We start from the raw sequence: 14843 nt of genomic DNA, 5'->3' as shown, positions 1-14843 counted from the left end.
AGTTGGTACCTAAGCAGCCATAGGAAAAGGGCAGTTCTTTATAATACATGAAAAGCCTAGGGTTTAATAACCACTTAGTAAGGTATGTTATGGATATCTTATATTAGAGTAAGAATATAAGGCATAGCCATATTTATGAAGGTAGTAATACTCTACTAATCAATACTTAGAAGTTTTTGTTATGACTAATCTGAATGCTTTTTAGTTTTTCCTTAATCTAGTCATGTTGGTAATTTATAAGTCAGTTTTCAGATTAGGAAAGAAGGTATTTGAGGGTGTTCCATTTCCACTGAATAGTAAGATGATGCTTACTTAGATTTCCACAGCTGTTTGAAAGCTCTGTATTTGGCTATAACGGAAAACTTTGTTAGGGATGCTTGATGTTTTGTGTTTTGTTTCTAAAGGAAGACAGTGTTTTGTTCCTTCTTTAGAAAACTTGAAGAATAGAATAATGAGTCCAGGATTAATTTGGGATAAAGTCTTTTACTTCATAATTTCTGATTCTGTAAAAAAAAAAAAAAAAATCTCTAACCTCTTTCAAGAATATTTAAGGTAATTGAGTCAAAGGGCAAGTATCAGTGATAACCTAAAATCTAGTTATTATTTTTATGCAGTCTTTATTGTTTTTCTGATTGAAAAACAAAGTGAATAAACATTTGTAAAGTGTATAAAATACACATAAGAATAAAGATGAGTAATAAAAGGGTCCCTAATAGTTAAAAACAGTTTTATTCAATTTCTTTCTAGTCTTTTCTTCTTGCTCACACATACATTTTTAAAATTGCAGTCTTAGTGTGTTTATTGCTTTTTTATATTCTTTTTTCATTTAGCATGTATCATGAGCATTTTCCTATGTTATTAAATAATACAAGTTGCTTTTAAATAGCTACCTAACATTTCATTTTATGGATGCACTATCATTTAGCCATTCTCCTATTACATGTATGGTTTCTGTATAACAATAATGGTATGATTAAAATCCGTGTGCATAAATTATTATTGCTATCTTTATTTCCTCAGGATAGATTCCTAGATATGGCATTTATTAGGTCAGAATACTTTTAAAGTTTTCAATAACTGTCACCAAATCATTTATCCCATCTGAATCCCCCACCCCCAGAAAGCTGCTGCTGCCTTATATTCCCACAGCTGTTCGAAAGTGCCAGTCACAAGGGGTTTTCCCCAGCCAATATTGGATACGTGTTTTTTGAATTTCAAAATTAATCATTTGATAATGTCTAAAAACTGTTTGACAGTGTGATTTGTTTGATTATAATCTGACATGAATAAAATACTGCAATGTTTTAAGATAGCTTGAAGTAACATCCAGTGCCTTGTTGTCTCCATCTGGTATTGCTAGAAGGAGTGGTTTTGAGTTTTTCATTCCTTTATACTATTCATGCTTTCTCCCGATATGGTGGGGAGAGTTTTTATTTTAGTAGTTCATGGACTCCCTTTGACAAAATTACTCTATTTCTCTAACTTTTAAAAATATTCTATTTATATAACTTTTTACATACTGTATTTTGCTATTTTGACATTTTTCTTTACCATTGTTTGTGGTCATAATCATTTAGTGCTTTTGAATTTCTACCTTCATCTTTAGATGCCTGTCTTCTTTAAAAGAACATTGCAAACGTCTCACAAAGCCTAGCGGTATGGATCTCTTTTTTTCATGGAGCAATGCTGTGAGTTATTGGCCAGGGGATAAAATGTTTTACTACTTTATATAGTTTCATTATTTTAGAGGGACTCTGTGGTATGTGGTTCTACCTCCTAGCAGAATTAAATAACTATCTAAAAGATAAGCAAAAGTTTTGTAATATTAGTTATTCAAATATAGTAATTACCTTAATTACCCATATGTAAACCTTTGCCCTTTTTTGCCAAAGTGTCTCTTTCTCTATGTGAAGGCATAGGTTTGATGGCTTTGCCAATAGCCTAACCATCCTTAGAAATCTTTTTGGTCCTATATTTCTTGCAATTATAAATCAGTCTATCTAAGAAACTTGACAGGCCCTCTTATTTACATCAGACATGCCAGTCTCTTAGAAATCAGAACTGTAGTCTCTAATTTAGCCCTTGATGTGTTGTGCATATCAATAGCTTTATACATGTGAAATTTGAAATAGTTTTATTTTCTTTATAGGCTTGAAGAAAATTAACAAACAAATTTGACTTATTAAAACTGAATAGAAATAAATTTTGTGGAGTAAACCAGACTCTGCCTCAGGAATGCATTTTCAGAGTAGATGTTCGGAAACAGATTTATAAAAATTAAAATACTATATGTTTGGTTCATTTTTAGGGCTACCTATAGCTTGATACAAAAAAAACACCCCCACAGACTTTAAAATACTGTTTGTATTTATGAAGATTGAATGCTTTAGAGTCATAAAGTTGTGATTCCCATGAGAACCCTTAATTCTATTTTCTTTGTTTCTTTGTTGTGCTGTAGCTAGTATCTGGGACTCTGGGAATCTGAAAGCAGCATTTTTTTTTTTTTTTTTTTTTTTATGGATAGAGCACTTGGGAAGCAGTGTTTGCTACCCTTCTAGAGGAGCAGCAGGCATCTGTAATTTTTCAGCCTTCCATGGACACCTGTTTTAGCTGATTCATTCTCATACCTTATCTTTCTGTATTTTGAGTTTGAGACAGTTGGAAATATTGCTAGTTGTTTTCATTATTTGTTTATTTTTCCAGATACCTTATTTGGCTTCCATTTACACTAACACTTAAGCTTTGACCCAGAAGACTTGTAGCCCCTTATTTTTCTCTAAATTATGAAGATTCAGAATGAGTATAGTTAACTTTTGATTATCCAAAGAGCTTGTTACCAGAAATTACTTCAAAAATAAAACATCTCATTATAGTAAGGAAGGCATGTGTGTGTTAGAATCAAACAGGTCAGAATTGGAGTGGGAGCTCCCCAATATTGTCTTTGTATTATCAAAGCAAACATTTTTTGGCACTTACAGTGTACCGGACCTTGTGCCAAACACCTTAGATGGGTTATCTCTGAACTTCACATCAGTCATATGAGGTGGGTAATATCATTATCTACATTTTACAAGTATGGAAACTAGGGATTACTGAGGTTATTTGCCCAAGGTAACACAGATGGTAGATTCTGGAGCCAGAGTTGGAAACTGGGTAGTTTGCTCCAGACCCAATGATCTAGCATCCTAGATGTGGTTCATTAGGGCTCTCTCTTTTCATCCATTTGTAAAAGAGAAGTTTTCACTTTCTTCTCAAACCATTGAGAAACAACTTGGAACTGGAAGTGCAAAGGGAGAATTCTAAAGAAAGTGTTTTAAAAAGGAGAAAGAACAAGAAAGCAGGACACCATTTCCTACCTTTGGTATTCTCCAAATAGTTGGCACCAATTCTCATAAAAAAAAAATGGCACAAAATGGTGCATATTTTTACACACACACTTTTGTAATGTTCATTTAATATTTGACTACAATTTAATTAATTAAAATGATATACCCCAAATATTCTATGTCTTGTTGCTGTTTCTCCTTCTTTAGCATAGACTGTGGTCTTGTGCCTTTGGTCCCCAGGGAGGACTTACCACAGTGGCTGCCTCAGCAATTCCAGTCTCTCATCATTCCTTCCTTAACTAGAGCATTTCTGAGTCTGTTTGTAATACATAAAATAAGTTCCCCGTAAGACTTATTTTGAAAAAAGCATTCGGTAACTTTACCCAAGAAAAGGCTCAAAAACAATTGATATTGAAAGCAGAGAATTAAGAGTTAAATATACTTCTAAATCTATATGGAAATATTCTGCAGACTTAACTGTTGTTTGTCTTATTGGACTTACAAGTTTTCTTGGTGACATTGATTAGGTTGGGGTGAAACCATGTATTTTACAAAATCTAGGGCTTGGGCTTTTTGAGACTTCTGTTAACCTTGAGGATTTGCAGGTGTCAAATACCAGTCTCTCCCTAGATTTACACAACTGCTGCTGACTGCAGTCATGAATTCTAAGCCCACTTACATTTGCCAGCAGTTCTTCCTGGCATAAGGCAAAAGAACATTGCTCAAGGCTCCAGGGTACAAGGAGAGGAGATTGGCAATGAATTGGAAGTTGCCATTCATATTTAAGATTTTTTTTCCTTGTAGAATTCAGGTTTGGGCTTTGTTTCTGAGAAACCATTTTTTAAAACAAAATTCTGCTTCCTACTTGACAACAAGAATTACTAAACTTAGAATTATTTAGTATGGTTACATTCTAAATTCTTTAAAAATACAAAATGGTTTTAAAGAGGTTGGGTCATACTTTCAAATGGAATTTCGTGAAGCCAGAGTATTCGGCCAGTATTTTAATAAAGATGAAGATACTTTTTAGAAAGAAAAATGTATAATATGAACTTAAGTCCCACAAACCCAGGAAGCCACTTGGCCTAGGCTTTGGGGCTAAACATAGCACAAGGGAGGTTAGAAACTTTCTCATCCTGACATTTGTACCACACAGCAGGCAGCTGTGTGGGGTTTTTTTTGTTTTTTGTTGTTTTTTTTTTTTTTACCCTTCCTTTCATCTTGTAATTTATTTTTACCTTCTCTGGGGAACCCTGGTTCTCAACAGATTCTTAAGTCATCTATTTCAAATCCATTTATAATTTTTTAGTATCCCTGACATAAGGCACCTTCTGAGTGAATTTAATCTAAGTTTCTTCAGATAAATCTAACAAATATTTATTAGGTATCTACTCCACTGTGTTTCAAATATATATAAAAGTGGGTAAGACCGGCTGGGCACAGTGGCTCACACCTGTAATCCCAGCACTTTGGAAGGCCAAGGCGGGCAGATCACGAGGTCAGGAGTTTGAGACAAGCCTGACCAACATGGTGAAACCATGTCTCTACTAAAAATACAAAAATTAGCCGGATGTGGTGGTGCACACCTGTAATCCCAGCTACTCAGGAGGCTGAGGCAGGAGAATTGCTTGAACCCAGGCGGCAGAGGTTGCAGTGAGCCGAGATCGCGCTGCTGCACTCCAGCCTGGGCGACAGAGCGAGACTCTGTCTCAAAAAAAAAAAAAAAAAAAAAAAAAAGAGTGAGTAAGACCATGGTCCTTGCCTCCAAAGAACTCACAGTCTGGTGGGAGAGAAAGGCAAATAAATGAGTACTTAGCATATACAATGTAGTGAAGGCAGCAATAGCGATGAGCGCCTAGAGGTGAGGGGACCATGGGGACTCAGAAAGCGGGCTTCTAAACGCACCTCACTGAGAAAGCAAAAGCTCCTGAGGGAAGGACTCCTAAGCTGAACTCACATTAAGTTAGCATGAGCTAAGGCAAGAAGTGGGGACACAGAGGAGCATGTTCCGGCACCCAGCAAGCACGGTATTGCTGCTGGACATGAAATACAAGGTGGAGATGAGGCCCAGTTAAACTGGTTTAGTAGCAAGAGTGCTAACAAGGAAACTTATATATACTATTAAGAAGCTTACATCTACTACCCGTAAGTAGTAGAAAGTCATGAAGAAGTAAATGACCATTGAGACTGACAGAGTCATGCTGACATTTTGTAAGAATAGTTGTTGATAAAAACTGAATGATTAGAGGATGGCAGCTGAATGATTAGATGATGGGATTGAGAACGGTTCAAAAGTGGAGGTCGAAAGCCAAGTTGTCCAAGCAAAAGGTAATACTGAGCCAAAGCAGAGGAAAGAATATACATTTAAGAAATGTTTCAGAAGGAAAAAGCAGTAAGTCTTACGATTATGTGGATGTTGAGGGGTGTGGAGTAGTGTGAGAAAGAGGAGTCAAATTTCACTCATCAGGATGCCAGTAATCTCAGCACTAAATGAATGATGGCTTATTAACTGGGCAATGTGGGAGGGTGGAAAGATTTAGGAACGAGATGATAATTTAGTTTATATCAGCTTTGTATATTTAAATTTTGGAAGGGACTGGTTAATAAAACAAAAATGAAATGCAGCTTTATGATAAGTTGCTGAACCCAATGGGCGGTTTTAGTTTTTGCCACCAAAGAAGAACTTGTGGCTTAGCCCAGCCATGACTGCATTTTGAAGAAACTATTTAGATTTTCTCGATGGCTGTCTCACTTCTCTTCCAAAACCACTTTGGCACTTGGTTCAACTTTGCATTCATTTTTAAACAAAGTTTCTGTTCTCTCATGCTCCATAGTCTATATACCTTTTCCCTGATGCAGTATCTCTAGTACTAATCTGCTATTTCCATCTTTCCCCTGCCAGTAACTGTCATCACCCCTTTTTTTCCTGGAAATACCCAACTACCAAACAACACACACTCAGACACCTGGGTTCTTCTAAATACGTTTTAGCCATGAAGCTACAAAAATGAATCATAAGAAAACTCCCTTTGAAGCCCCTTTTTAGCTGACGAAACCAACATTGGTCAGTTGTACAGTATTTAAAAATAAGAAGTACACTTAACCAGTTAATGGATTCATTTACATTAAGGTGCTCATCACATTCAAAGTAAAATATATATATATATATATATGTGTGTGTGTGTGTGTGTGTGTATATATATGTCTATATATACACATACACATATTGAAACAATTCCATTCTTCCAGGCAAAATACCCTGGAGTCATCCTTGATTTCTCCCCTTCATTCCTTATATTTAGTATGTCTAGGAATCCTGCTGCCTGTACCTGCAAAATACATCCCACATCCATCCATTTCTCCCTGTCCTGGTCCTAGGCATCATTATCTCATTCCTGGACTTTTATACATATGTGCCACAATGGCAGGAATCTTTGTCAGTTTTATTCACTACTATGTCATAGAAACCTAAACAGTGCCTAGCACAGTAGTACTCAGTTAATATGTGTGGAATAAGTGAATTAAATGAAAGAATAAATTAATCCATGTCATCTTACCAGAAACACTAACATTTAGAAGGCTAGTTTCATATTAATAGAGAAGCCATATTTATTAAGAGAGCCAAAAATTACTCAAGGTAGTTTTTTGTAATTTCAGTTATATAGCAACTGAGTGTATTGGGTGTATTTGATTTTTAAAAATTAGTACTTTACTTCCATCGATGTTATTGTGTATTTGTAATTAAAATTGGTTTTGAAATGTTGCCGTCGATGATATTTTCTCCAAAATGGTCATAAATTTAAAAGAATACATTAGGGATGAGAATGCAGTTCTCAGGAATTATTTTTCTAATAAGACTGTATCCTACAGAAATAAGAGAAATAGGAAACCTCAGTATTAGGCTGCTCTACTCTTTAATCCAGAACTAGAAATTTTAATACTGGATCCAGGGGAACCATGTGAAAAATAACAGGGAAAGCAATTTCACTTTACTTTTTCCTTGCTTAATATACGTCTTGCTAAAGAGGAACAATGGACGGAAATAAATGGACTTATTTTTCCTGAATTGTTTATTAATTATAATTCCTGAATTATTGTTATATGACCTGAATTTTGGGGATAACTGCCAATATTTCTCTTTGTGCTAGAAAAATTTGGCATTTTGCACTACTCTCTTCAGTAAAATAGCTATCATATGGAAATTTCAGATGGCTCTAATATGTGTTGGACCCTCTCTACCCCCTCCCCTTCCCTGTCAGTAGGAATATTTAGCTCTTATTGATTTCTCTAATACTTAACTTTTTCTATTGCCAGTGAAGGCTACCCTCCCCTTCCTACTACTCCACCCTTCAGCATTGGTTTGCACATCTGGGCTGATGTGAGAGGCTTTTTTTTTTTCTCCCCTCAACCCATAATGTTTGGGCCTAAAGTCATAACTGCAGGTCTAGTTTAAAAAATAGCACATGTGGCTTTCAGGTTGAGGTTTCTATTTTCTGTTCTGATTCTAGATTATTCTGTCCCTAAACTGTGGAGCCTGAATAGTACATGCAAATATATTTCTCTAGCTTAAAGTATATTTTCTAGATTTTAAGGAAATCACAGAATCAAGAGTCTAGAAATAATTTGAGAACAACAGAGAATTCTAATGTTTAAATGTTTGCAGTAAGTTTGTATCTAAGCTAATATATAGTCTATATATAGTCAAATAATAGATTTTAGATAAAATTAAGAGATGGACTGGCTTCCTGGGATGCCGGAGGGGAGGTGGGTTCTGAGGCCATACAAATTGGGAAACTATTCAGTATGAAAAGACCCACAGCAAAGAAAGTTATTTTGTTTAACTTGGCATTTCCTAAATTTATTTGAGGAAAGAACCCCTCTTTCACATAAGGAAACTTTTCAGCATGCTTCAGAAATGCTGGTGGAAAGAAAGCAAACACTTCAGTTCTAGGCCTGGCTCAGGCATTAATCCACCTTTTCATTTAACAAATATGCATTGAGTGACTACTTTGTGCCACGCACCGCTTGAGGTGCTGACAATATATTCAGGGAACACAACAGACAAAAGCCTCTGTCCTTGCAGAGCTTATATTCTAGTGGAGGGAGAAAGACTATAAACATAATATGTTAGTATTACAAGGTAATGAGTGTTTCAGACAGCCATGGAGCAGGCTCAGATTTGTAGTACAGGGGTTGTCAATCTAAATATGGCTCTAACTTGAACAAATCACTAAGCCTCATTGTCCCTAATCTATAAAAAAGAAATTATAGATGATCTTGGCCCGCTCAGCTGTATGAGTCCACTTTAACACCAGGAATTGTCATGTCACACCATGGTACTGCTGGTTCATTGAGCATTTACAATCACCTTATCAGAAAAGGTGTCTGTCAAACAAGAGTTCTGTAAGTTTGAATGATTTGTAATCCCACAGAAGAACAAAACACTTAAATAAATGAAGAAAACCCTTGCTGGTTCTATTTTTAATCTAATGTATACCTCAATCCAATATTGAGTAGAAAGTATTTGACTCAAGGACAGGAAACCTGCAGTGAAGGTACCAAGAGCTTTTCAGCAGATGTTAGCATTCACATATGAGAAAGTTGCAGCAGTGTGCACATTGTGCTTCTGCCCTAGATCCTTATGTAAATAGGACGTCCGTGACTTGATGTTGAAATGACCTTTCAGGCAGTATTCTGTTGCCACATGCCTGAGCTTGTATCCCAGAGTAATTAGACGTTTTGACTTACACATCTTGGTATACAGTGTTTATGCTAATTATAAATGTCTGAAAGTTTCCTGAAACTTTTTCTTTGTAGCTTTTTATCAAAGACAGACAGGAGGTTGGGAGGAGGGTTGTGGATTGTGGTCCTAAGCCTTTGATTTTCAGTCTCTCATTTTTGGAATGAAAATTAAAATCTGCTTTTCCAGTTGCCGAGACATGGTGGTATATTTTTATATTCTTCATCTTGAACAAGAAACTGTTTGGAATCACAGCATTTTCATACTTTTTAAATAATATTTTATTCTTAAGGCATTTAGCTAAAAATTCAAGATTGTGAGTCCCTAAATAAAAAGTTATTCCCAACTGACCTGTAGGAAAAGCTTAAAATACTAAAATTAAAATAGAGAAGTTTCTATCTCACAAAGGAATGGTCTTCCAATATTGTTTCAAAATCAGACCTCAAAACTTATTTCCTGTGGTGGTTACCTCAGTCCTCAAAGCTGACCCTAGGTCTACCAGTAGCAGTCAGTACATTTTCACTTCCTCCTCCTCGTATTTCATGAACCTGAAGGCTAGTTTTTAAGAAAATGCTTTATAACCATTTTGGAAAAAAGAACTGTGTAGATACACAGTGGAATAGGCTCCTGCATATCAGAGGGGGCTGACGCATATCCACAGGTTCCTCTGAAACTCTGCCTGAATGGCTCTAGATTAGACAAGGTCTCAAACCCACCCTAGCTCTGGCCTTCAACAGTCCCACAGGTTCTGGTCTGCTCTGAAGTTGCCATAATTTAGTTCTAAAGCTTCTCTCTCACCAACCTGCCCTAATTGTCATATATTACCTGCTCTTTCCAATAAGTCTCCTGCTTTCCTGTCCATTGGCCAAATTGTTACACAGCCTTACCAGCCATAAACATAAGTGCTACCTTATATACCCATTTCATTCTTAAGAGTATACTTGGATATTGATACAGTTAACTTTGTGTCTAATACATCTTCAAGAAATTAGATGCACTAAGTCTACAAACCCTTTTGAAATTTTAAGGATGTAAAATTTGCCTGAAAACATCTTGCTCTTGAAAAGCTTCAGATTAGCTCAGACCATACCATCTGCATTGATGCTGCTCTGAAACTACCAAGAAAAGGCAATGTAGAACTCTGATTGGCCTGGGCTCCACGTCCCTTTGTTCCCTAACCTCTAAGCTCCACTTCAGCTCCATAGCTGCAGAGAAACTCATGACGTGCATCAAGAGTCACCCTTTGGTCCCAAAGTGAACACTATTTGCCCTGATGCCTGCCCCTGCCCTGTCTGCGTACTGCTCAAATATACCCATAGTGTTACACGCAGGTAGGAGAGACTGTTGAGAAGTTCTGCTATCAGAGGTGAGGACAGAGGTGGTTTGTTACTGATCTTTAGCAGTCTGAGAATCTTATCATTGTGTGTGGCATATGATAAGAACAAGGAAAAATGGTAGGGATTGAAAGCACTCTGCAGATAAGTTACTTTGTATTTCTTTTTTTTTTTTTTCACTTTATTTTTTATTTTTATAGACATAGGGTCTCATTGTGTTGCCCGGGCTGGTCTCGAACTCCCAGGCTCAAGTGATCCTCCCACCTCAGCCTCCCAAAGTGCTGGGATAACAGGTGTAAGTCACCACACCCAGCCTCTGATTTCTTTTCTAAGGGGATGACCTATTTCTGTTTATAATCCAAAATTTCTCAGCCTTGGCCCTACTGATATTTTGTACTGCGTAATTGGAGGGAATGTCCTGTGCAGTGTAGGGTGTTTGGCAGTATCTCTGGCCTCCCACTACATGCCAACAGCACCCTCCCAGACCAAATGTCCTCTGGGGGACAAAATTGCCCCTTGTTAAGAACCACTGTTTTAATCTATGTGTAACACAAATTTCGAAACACTTTGGTGAGTACATAGCATGGATTATGATTTTTTAAAAACTTTGTTTCTTTTTAAGCTGATTCTATTCTAGTCATGATCATATTTTTTAAATCTGTAGCTTTTTTCCTACTGAAGAGACTTTTAAAAAACAAGAATATGAAAGTCTTCTGTGTCCACCATCAGGCCAAACTATAATGCTTTAAGAGAAAAAAATGCATAGAAAGATAATTATTTTACCTTAAAAAGCATAAATGTTACTTAAGAAGTTAGGATTGGGTGGTTTGGAGGATGAGAAAGGAAAAAGCTACATTTAAGTAACAAAGGTTTGTTAAGAGCTTTCTGTAACACTCTGTTTAGTGGACATTTGAACTAAAGGACTCCAGCCATTAAGTTAAAAGTTTTCACTAAAAGAACACTGCACATTTGCAGAATTTGAGTACAGACTCTAATCACTCTTGAAAAATAGGGGGAAAAAAACTGTACAATTCAACCTTTTAAAAATGCAATTTAGGCCAGGCGCAGTGGCTCACGCCTGTAATCCCAGCACTTTGGGAGGCCAAGGCCGGCAGATCATGAGGTCAGGAGATCGAGACCGTCAGGGCTAGCACAGTGAAACCCTGTGTCTACTAAAAATACAAAAAAATTAGCTGGGCGTGGTGGCGGGTGCCTGTAGTCCCAGCTACTTGGGAGGCTGAGGCAGGAGAATGGTGTGAACCAGGAGGCGGAGCTTGCAGTGAGTTGAGATCATGCCACTGCACTCCAGCCTGGGCGACAGAGAGATTACGTCTCAAAAAAAAAAAAAAAAAATGCAATTTAGAGTCTACCAGATGGGATGGTCTTACATTCTCTGATAGGTATGGAAGTACTGCTATATTCCCAAACCTGAGCTATGCAGTAGGGAAAACTTTAGATCTAAACCGAAGCTGGAGCCTCATAGGAAGATGAAATATCATATGGAGATGAGACCTCTTTAAAACCACTTTTAAAATTTCTCCAACCAGGTTCTGCAGATCTAGATGAAGGGTTAGGGGAGGAGATGGATGGAAGTTAAATGAGTCATGCCTAGGGAGGGGATTTCATTCAGGTGTCCACACCTTTCTTACCTATCTAGGCATATCCCTTCTCTGTCAGCAGAACCCTGCTCTTCCCAGAAAAACAAAAGCAGACATTAGTGAGTACTGTTATACCAGTATGCAGGTAGCCTTATGTTCTCTTGTGCCTGACGCAAGCATTCCTTTGGCTCCTGTTTGCCTCTACTGCTGTAGGATTAAGAAGTTGCCAATATATGTATGCCAACTAGGCGCTGAGTGTGCACACCCAGTAAGACAGCCTGATGAGTACCTACCTACAGAGTAAATTAAGACTTATTCACAAAGTTACAGCACTTTAGAACTGGGGAAAGTTTTGGGAATTAAAGAGTAACGTAGGGCCCTCAAAAGATATTTATAAAATAGATAAAAACACAGAAATTTGTGCCAGGAGTTGTCTCTAATTTCAAATAGGGAGTCAAAGATAGTTTAAATTCATGGATGATGGAGGCTCTATGGAGTATTATCTATCTATAGTATCTTTGGTGAAATTTGACCTTTTAAAGCTCTATACAAGTCGTCTGAATCTCCTTTCAAAAAACATTTTTCTTTGACTTATTTCTTCTTGTTCATTTATTCCTTCAACAAATATTTATTATATGTCTACTATGTGCCAGATACTACAATTGTCTCCCTTCTTACCTTTTTTTCTTTTTACCTTTTTCCAGGGTTGGGAGGAAGGGAAGGCAGGAATTGGTGACTGCAGTTCTTTCCTATAGGTCAAGGTTTGGGAGACTTTTAGATTCAGCAATTCAGTGGTTGCAGGTTGTCTTGCAGGGCAGAGCAAAGGCAGGAATCATACATGCCTGTGCCCATGCCTGTGCCCATTCATGAGTGTGAGTGCATACACGCTAAGCAGCAAGTTAGTGCTGAGTCTTCATCTTATAATGGAAAGGACAGATTTTTTGGAGAATGAGGATTATAAAACACTTTTCCCTTCCCTACTTGTCTGCTAAATTACTAAGACTGTATGTTTGGGAGCTGAAGTTTGGTTAAGTCATATTTTACATTCTTGCCAACTAATCCTTTTTTTAAATTATCACCTAACACCATGCAGACCCAAGGGAGGAAAGGTTTCAGACACTAGGAAGAGTGGAGCAGTTGAAGGACAGAAGATTCCAATTGTACACACCTTTTTTGAGCCCCTACTACATATCACACAATGTGGCCAATGCAGGACCTCAGTGGTCTTTAAGAACTCTGTCCCTTTGCTCCTGGGACTTCTCATCTAGTAGGGAAGCGAGCCCTTGAACAAGAGTGTAGAAAATACATCTGCCTGTGGTGAAACCCCGTCTCTACTAAAAATACAAAAAAATTAGCTGGGCGTGGTGGCGGACACCTATAATCCCAGCTACTCAGGAGGCTGAGGCAGAGAATTGCTTGAACTGGGGAGGTGGAGGTTGCAGTGAGCCAAGATCGCGCCACTGCAGTCCAGCCTGGGCAACAGAGCGAGACTCCATCTCAAAAATAAATAAATAAATAAATAAATAAATATTAAAAATTTAAAAATAAAAATAACAACAACAACAAAGAAAATACATCTTCCTGTTCCACAGTGTTTCCTGGGGCTTAGCCTAGGAGTGACCTACACAATCATCTCTGTAGGCTGCAGACCCTGTTTCTGTAAACATGAGGATGTATAATGGCATCTTAGGGCAGCAGTTTTTACCTGTGAATGTAATTATGGCATTAACCTTATGCTGTTACTCTAAGAAGTTCAAAAATACTACTCTAAGAAGCAAGAATTAAAATGAAATGTGTTTTTTTATTATAAGAGCCAAAGATTCGGATATGGACTCTATCTCAGAGATTGCTTCAATATATAGAAGCTATTTAGAAGGGGGTCATGTAAGCCAAAGACAAAACTTGTATTGCTCAAAAGAGGAAGAGCTTTTTACAAATTCACTAATAACTCTTTCATAAGAACTGTAACCATTTGCTACTTTGAAATGAAAAGGGTTCCTCTTATAAACTAATAGAAACTGTTGAGCAGAAGTGATTACTGACACTTAAAGGTAGAAAATGGAAATAAGAATCTGGTAAGTTATAGGCATGTTTGCCAGATTCCTTGAATTGTTTGGTCATTTAAATGCTGTGAGGATGTATATATCAAAAGGGCTTAGGTCTAAAATGATTTTCACTAGAAAAACCAGTAAGTCAGTCTTAAGACTCTTCTATGGCAAATTTATAATTTGAGGCATTTCTCTCTTTTCCCCTCATTTTAGCTTGTCAAAATTCCCAAAAATGATCCCATCAATGAAGTTCATAACTTTAACTTTTATTTGTCAAATGTGGGCAAAGACAACCCTCAGGGCAGCTTTGACTGCATCCAGCAAACATTCTCCAGGTAAGTACTTTTCAAGGTACACTGAAGGGGAAAAATTTTTTATTTAAGAGGGTTTTAGAAAATTAAACAATACAATACATAATATTCATCCATAAACGTGTATTAAATTGAATTACAGAGCTCATTTATTTATCTGAAAAATATTAAGCACCTACTGTGTAATAGAAATTTCATTTGTAATGGGGATATAATCACAACAGTTCAAAGATTTTTGGTCTAATGGGACTTTTAAGGTACAGAAGATATTTTTTAACCTATAAAAATGCAGTTTTTAAAAACTAAAGGCAATTTGAGGATTTTTTTTAGAAATATTTAATTCATTGAATTTAAGCAAGAATCTTATAGCATATTTGAGGCTCATACTCCAGGGTAAAGAAGTTAAAAATATCCATCTTGCATGCTTTCTTCCTTCTTCCCTGTTCAAGCCATGTTCTAAGGTAGAAGGTAGATTTTTAAACATCT

At 36.9% G+C, this 14843-nt stretch overlaps 1 protein-coding gene across 2 annotated transcripts in view; it reads left to right on the top strand.

Moving 5' to 3' along the window:
* ELL2 (elongation factor for RNA polymerase II 2) overlaps positions 1–14843 on the top strand; it is a 74220-nt gene that overhangs the window by 27579 nt on the left and 31798 nt on the right. The window contains exons 2-3 of one of the 2 annotated variants that reach the window (XM_055387211.2): positions 1607–1688; positions 14260–14381. In XM_055387211.2, the coding sequence (XP_055243186.2) occupies positions 1659–1688; positions 14260–14381 (152 nt within the window). In that variant the 5' untranslated portion in view covers positions 1607–1658. The remainder of the gene's footprint in view (positions 1–1606; positions 1689–14259; positions 14382–14843) is intronic. The other variant, XM_031011141.3, reaches the window with a different exon arrangement.

This window comes from Gorilla gorilla, chromosome 4 (assembly GCF_029281585.2).
Source record: "Gorilla gorilla gorilla isolate KB3781 chromosome 4, NHGRI_mGorGor1-v2.1_pri, whole genome shotgun sequence".
Taxonomy (NCBI): Eukaryota; Metazoa; Chordata; class Mammalia; order Primates; family Hominidae; genus Gorilla; species Gorilla gorilla.
The sequence above is the reverse complement of the archived record's forward strand: the minus strand, read 5'-3'. Positions and strand labels throughout refer to the sequence as shown.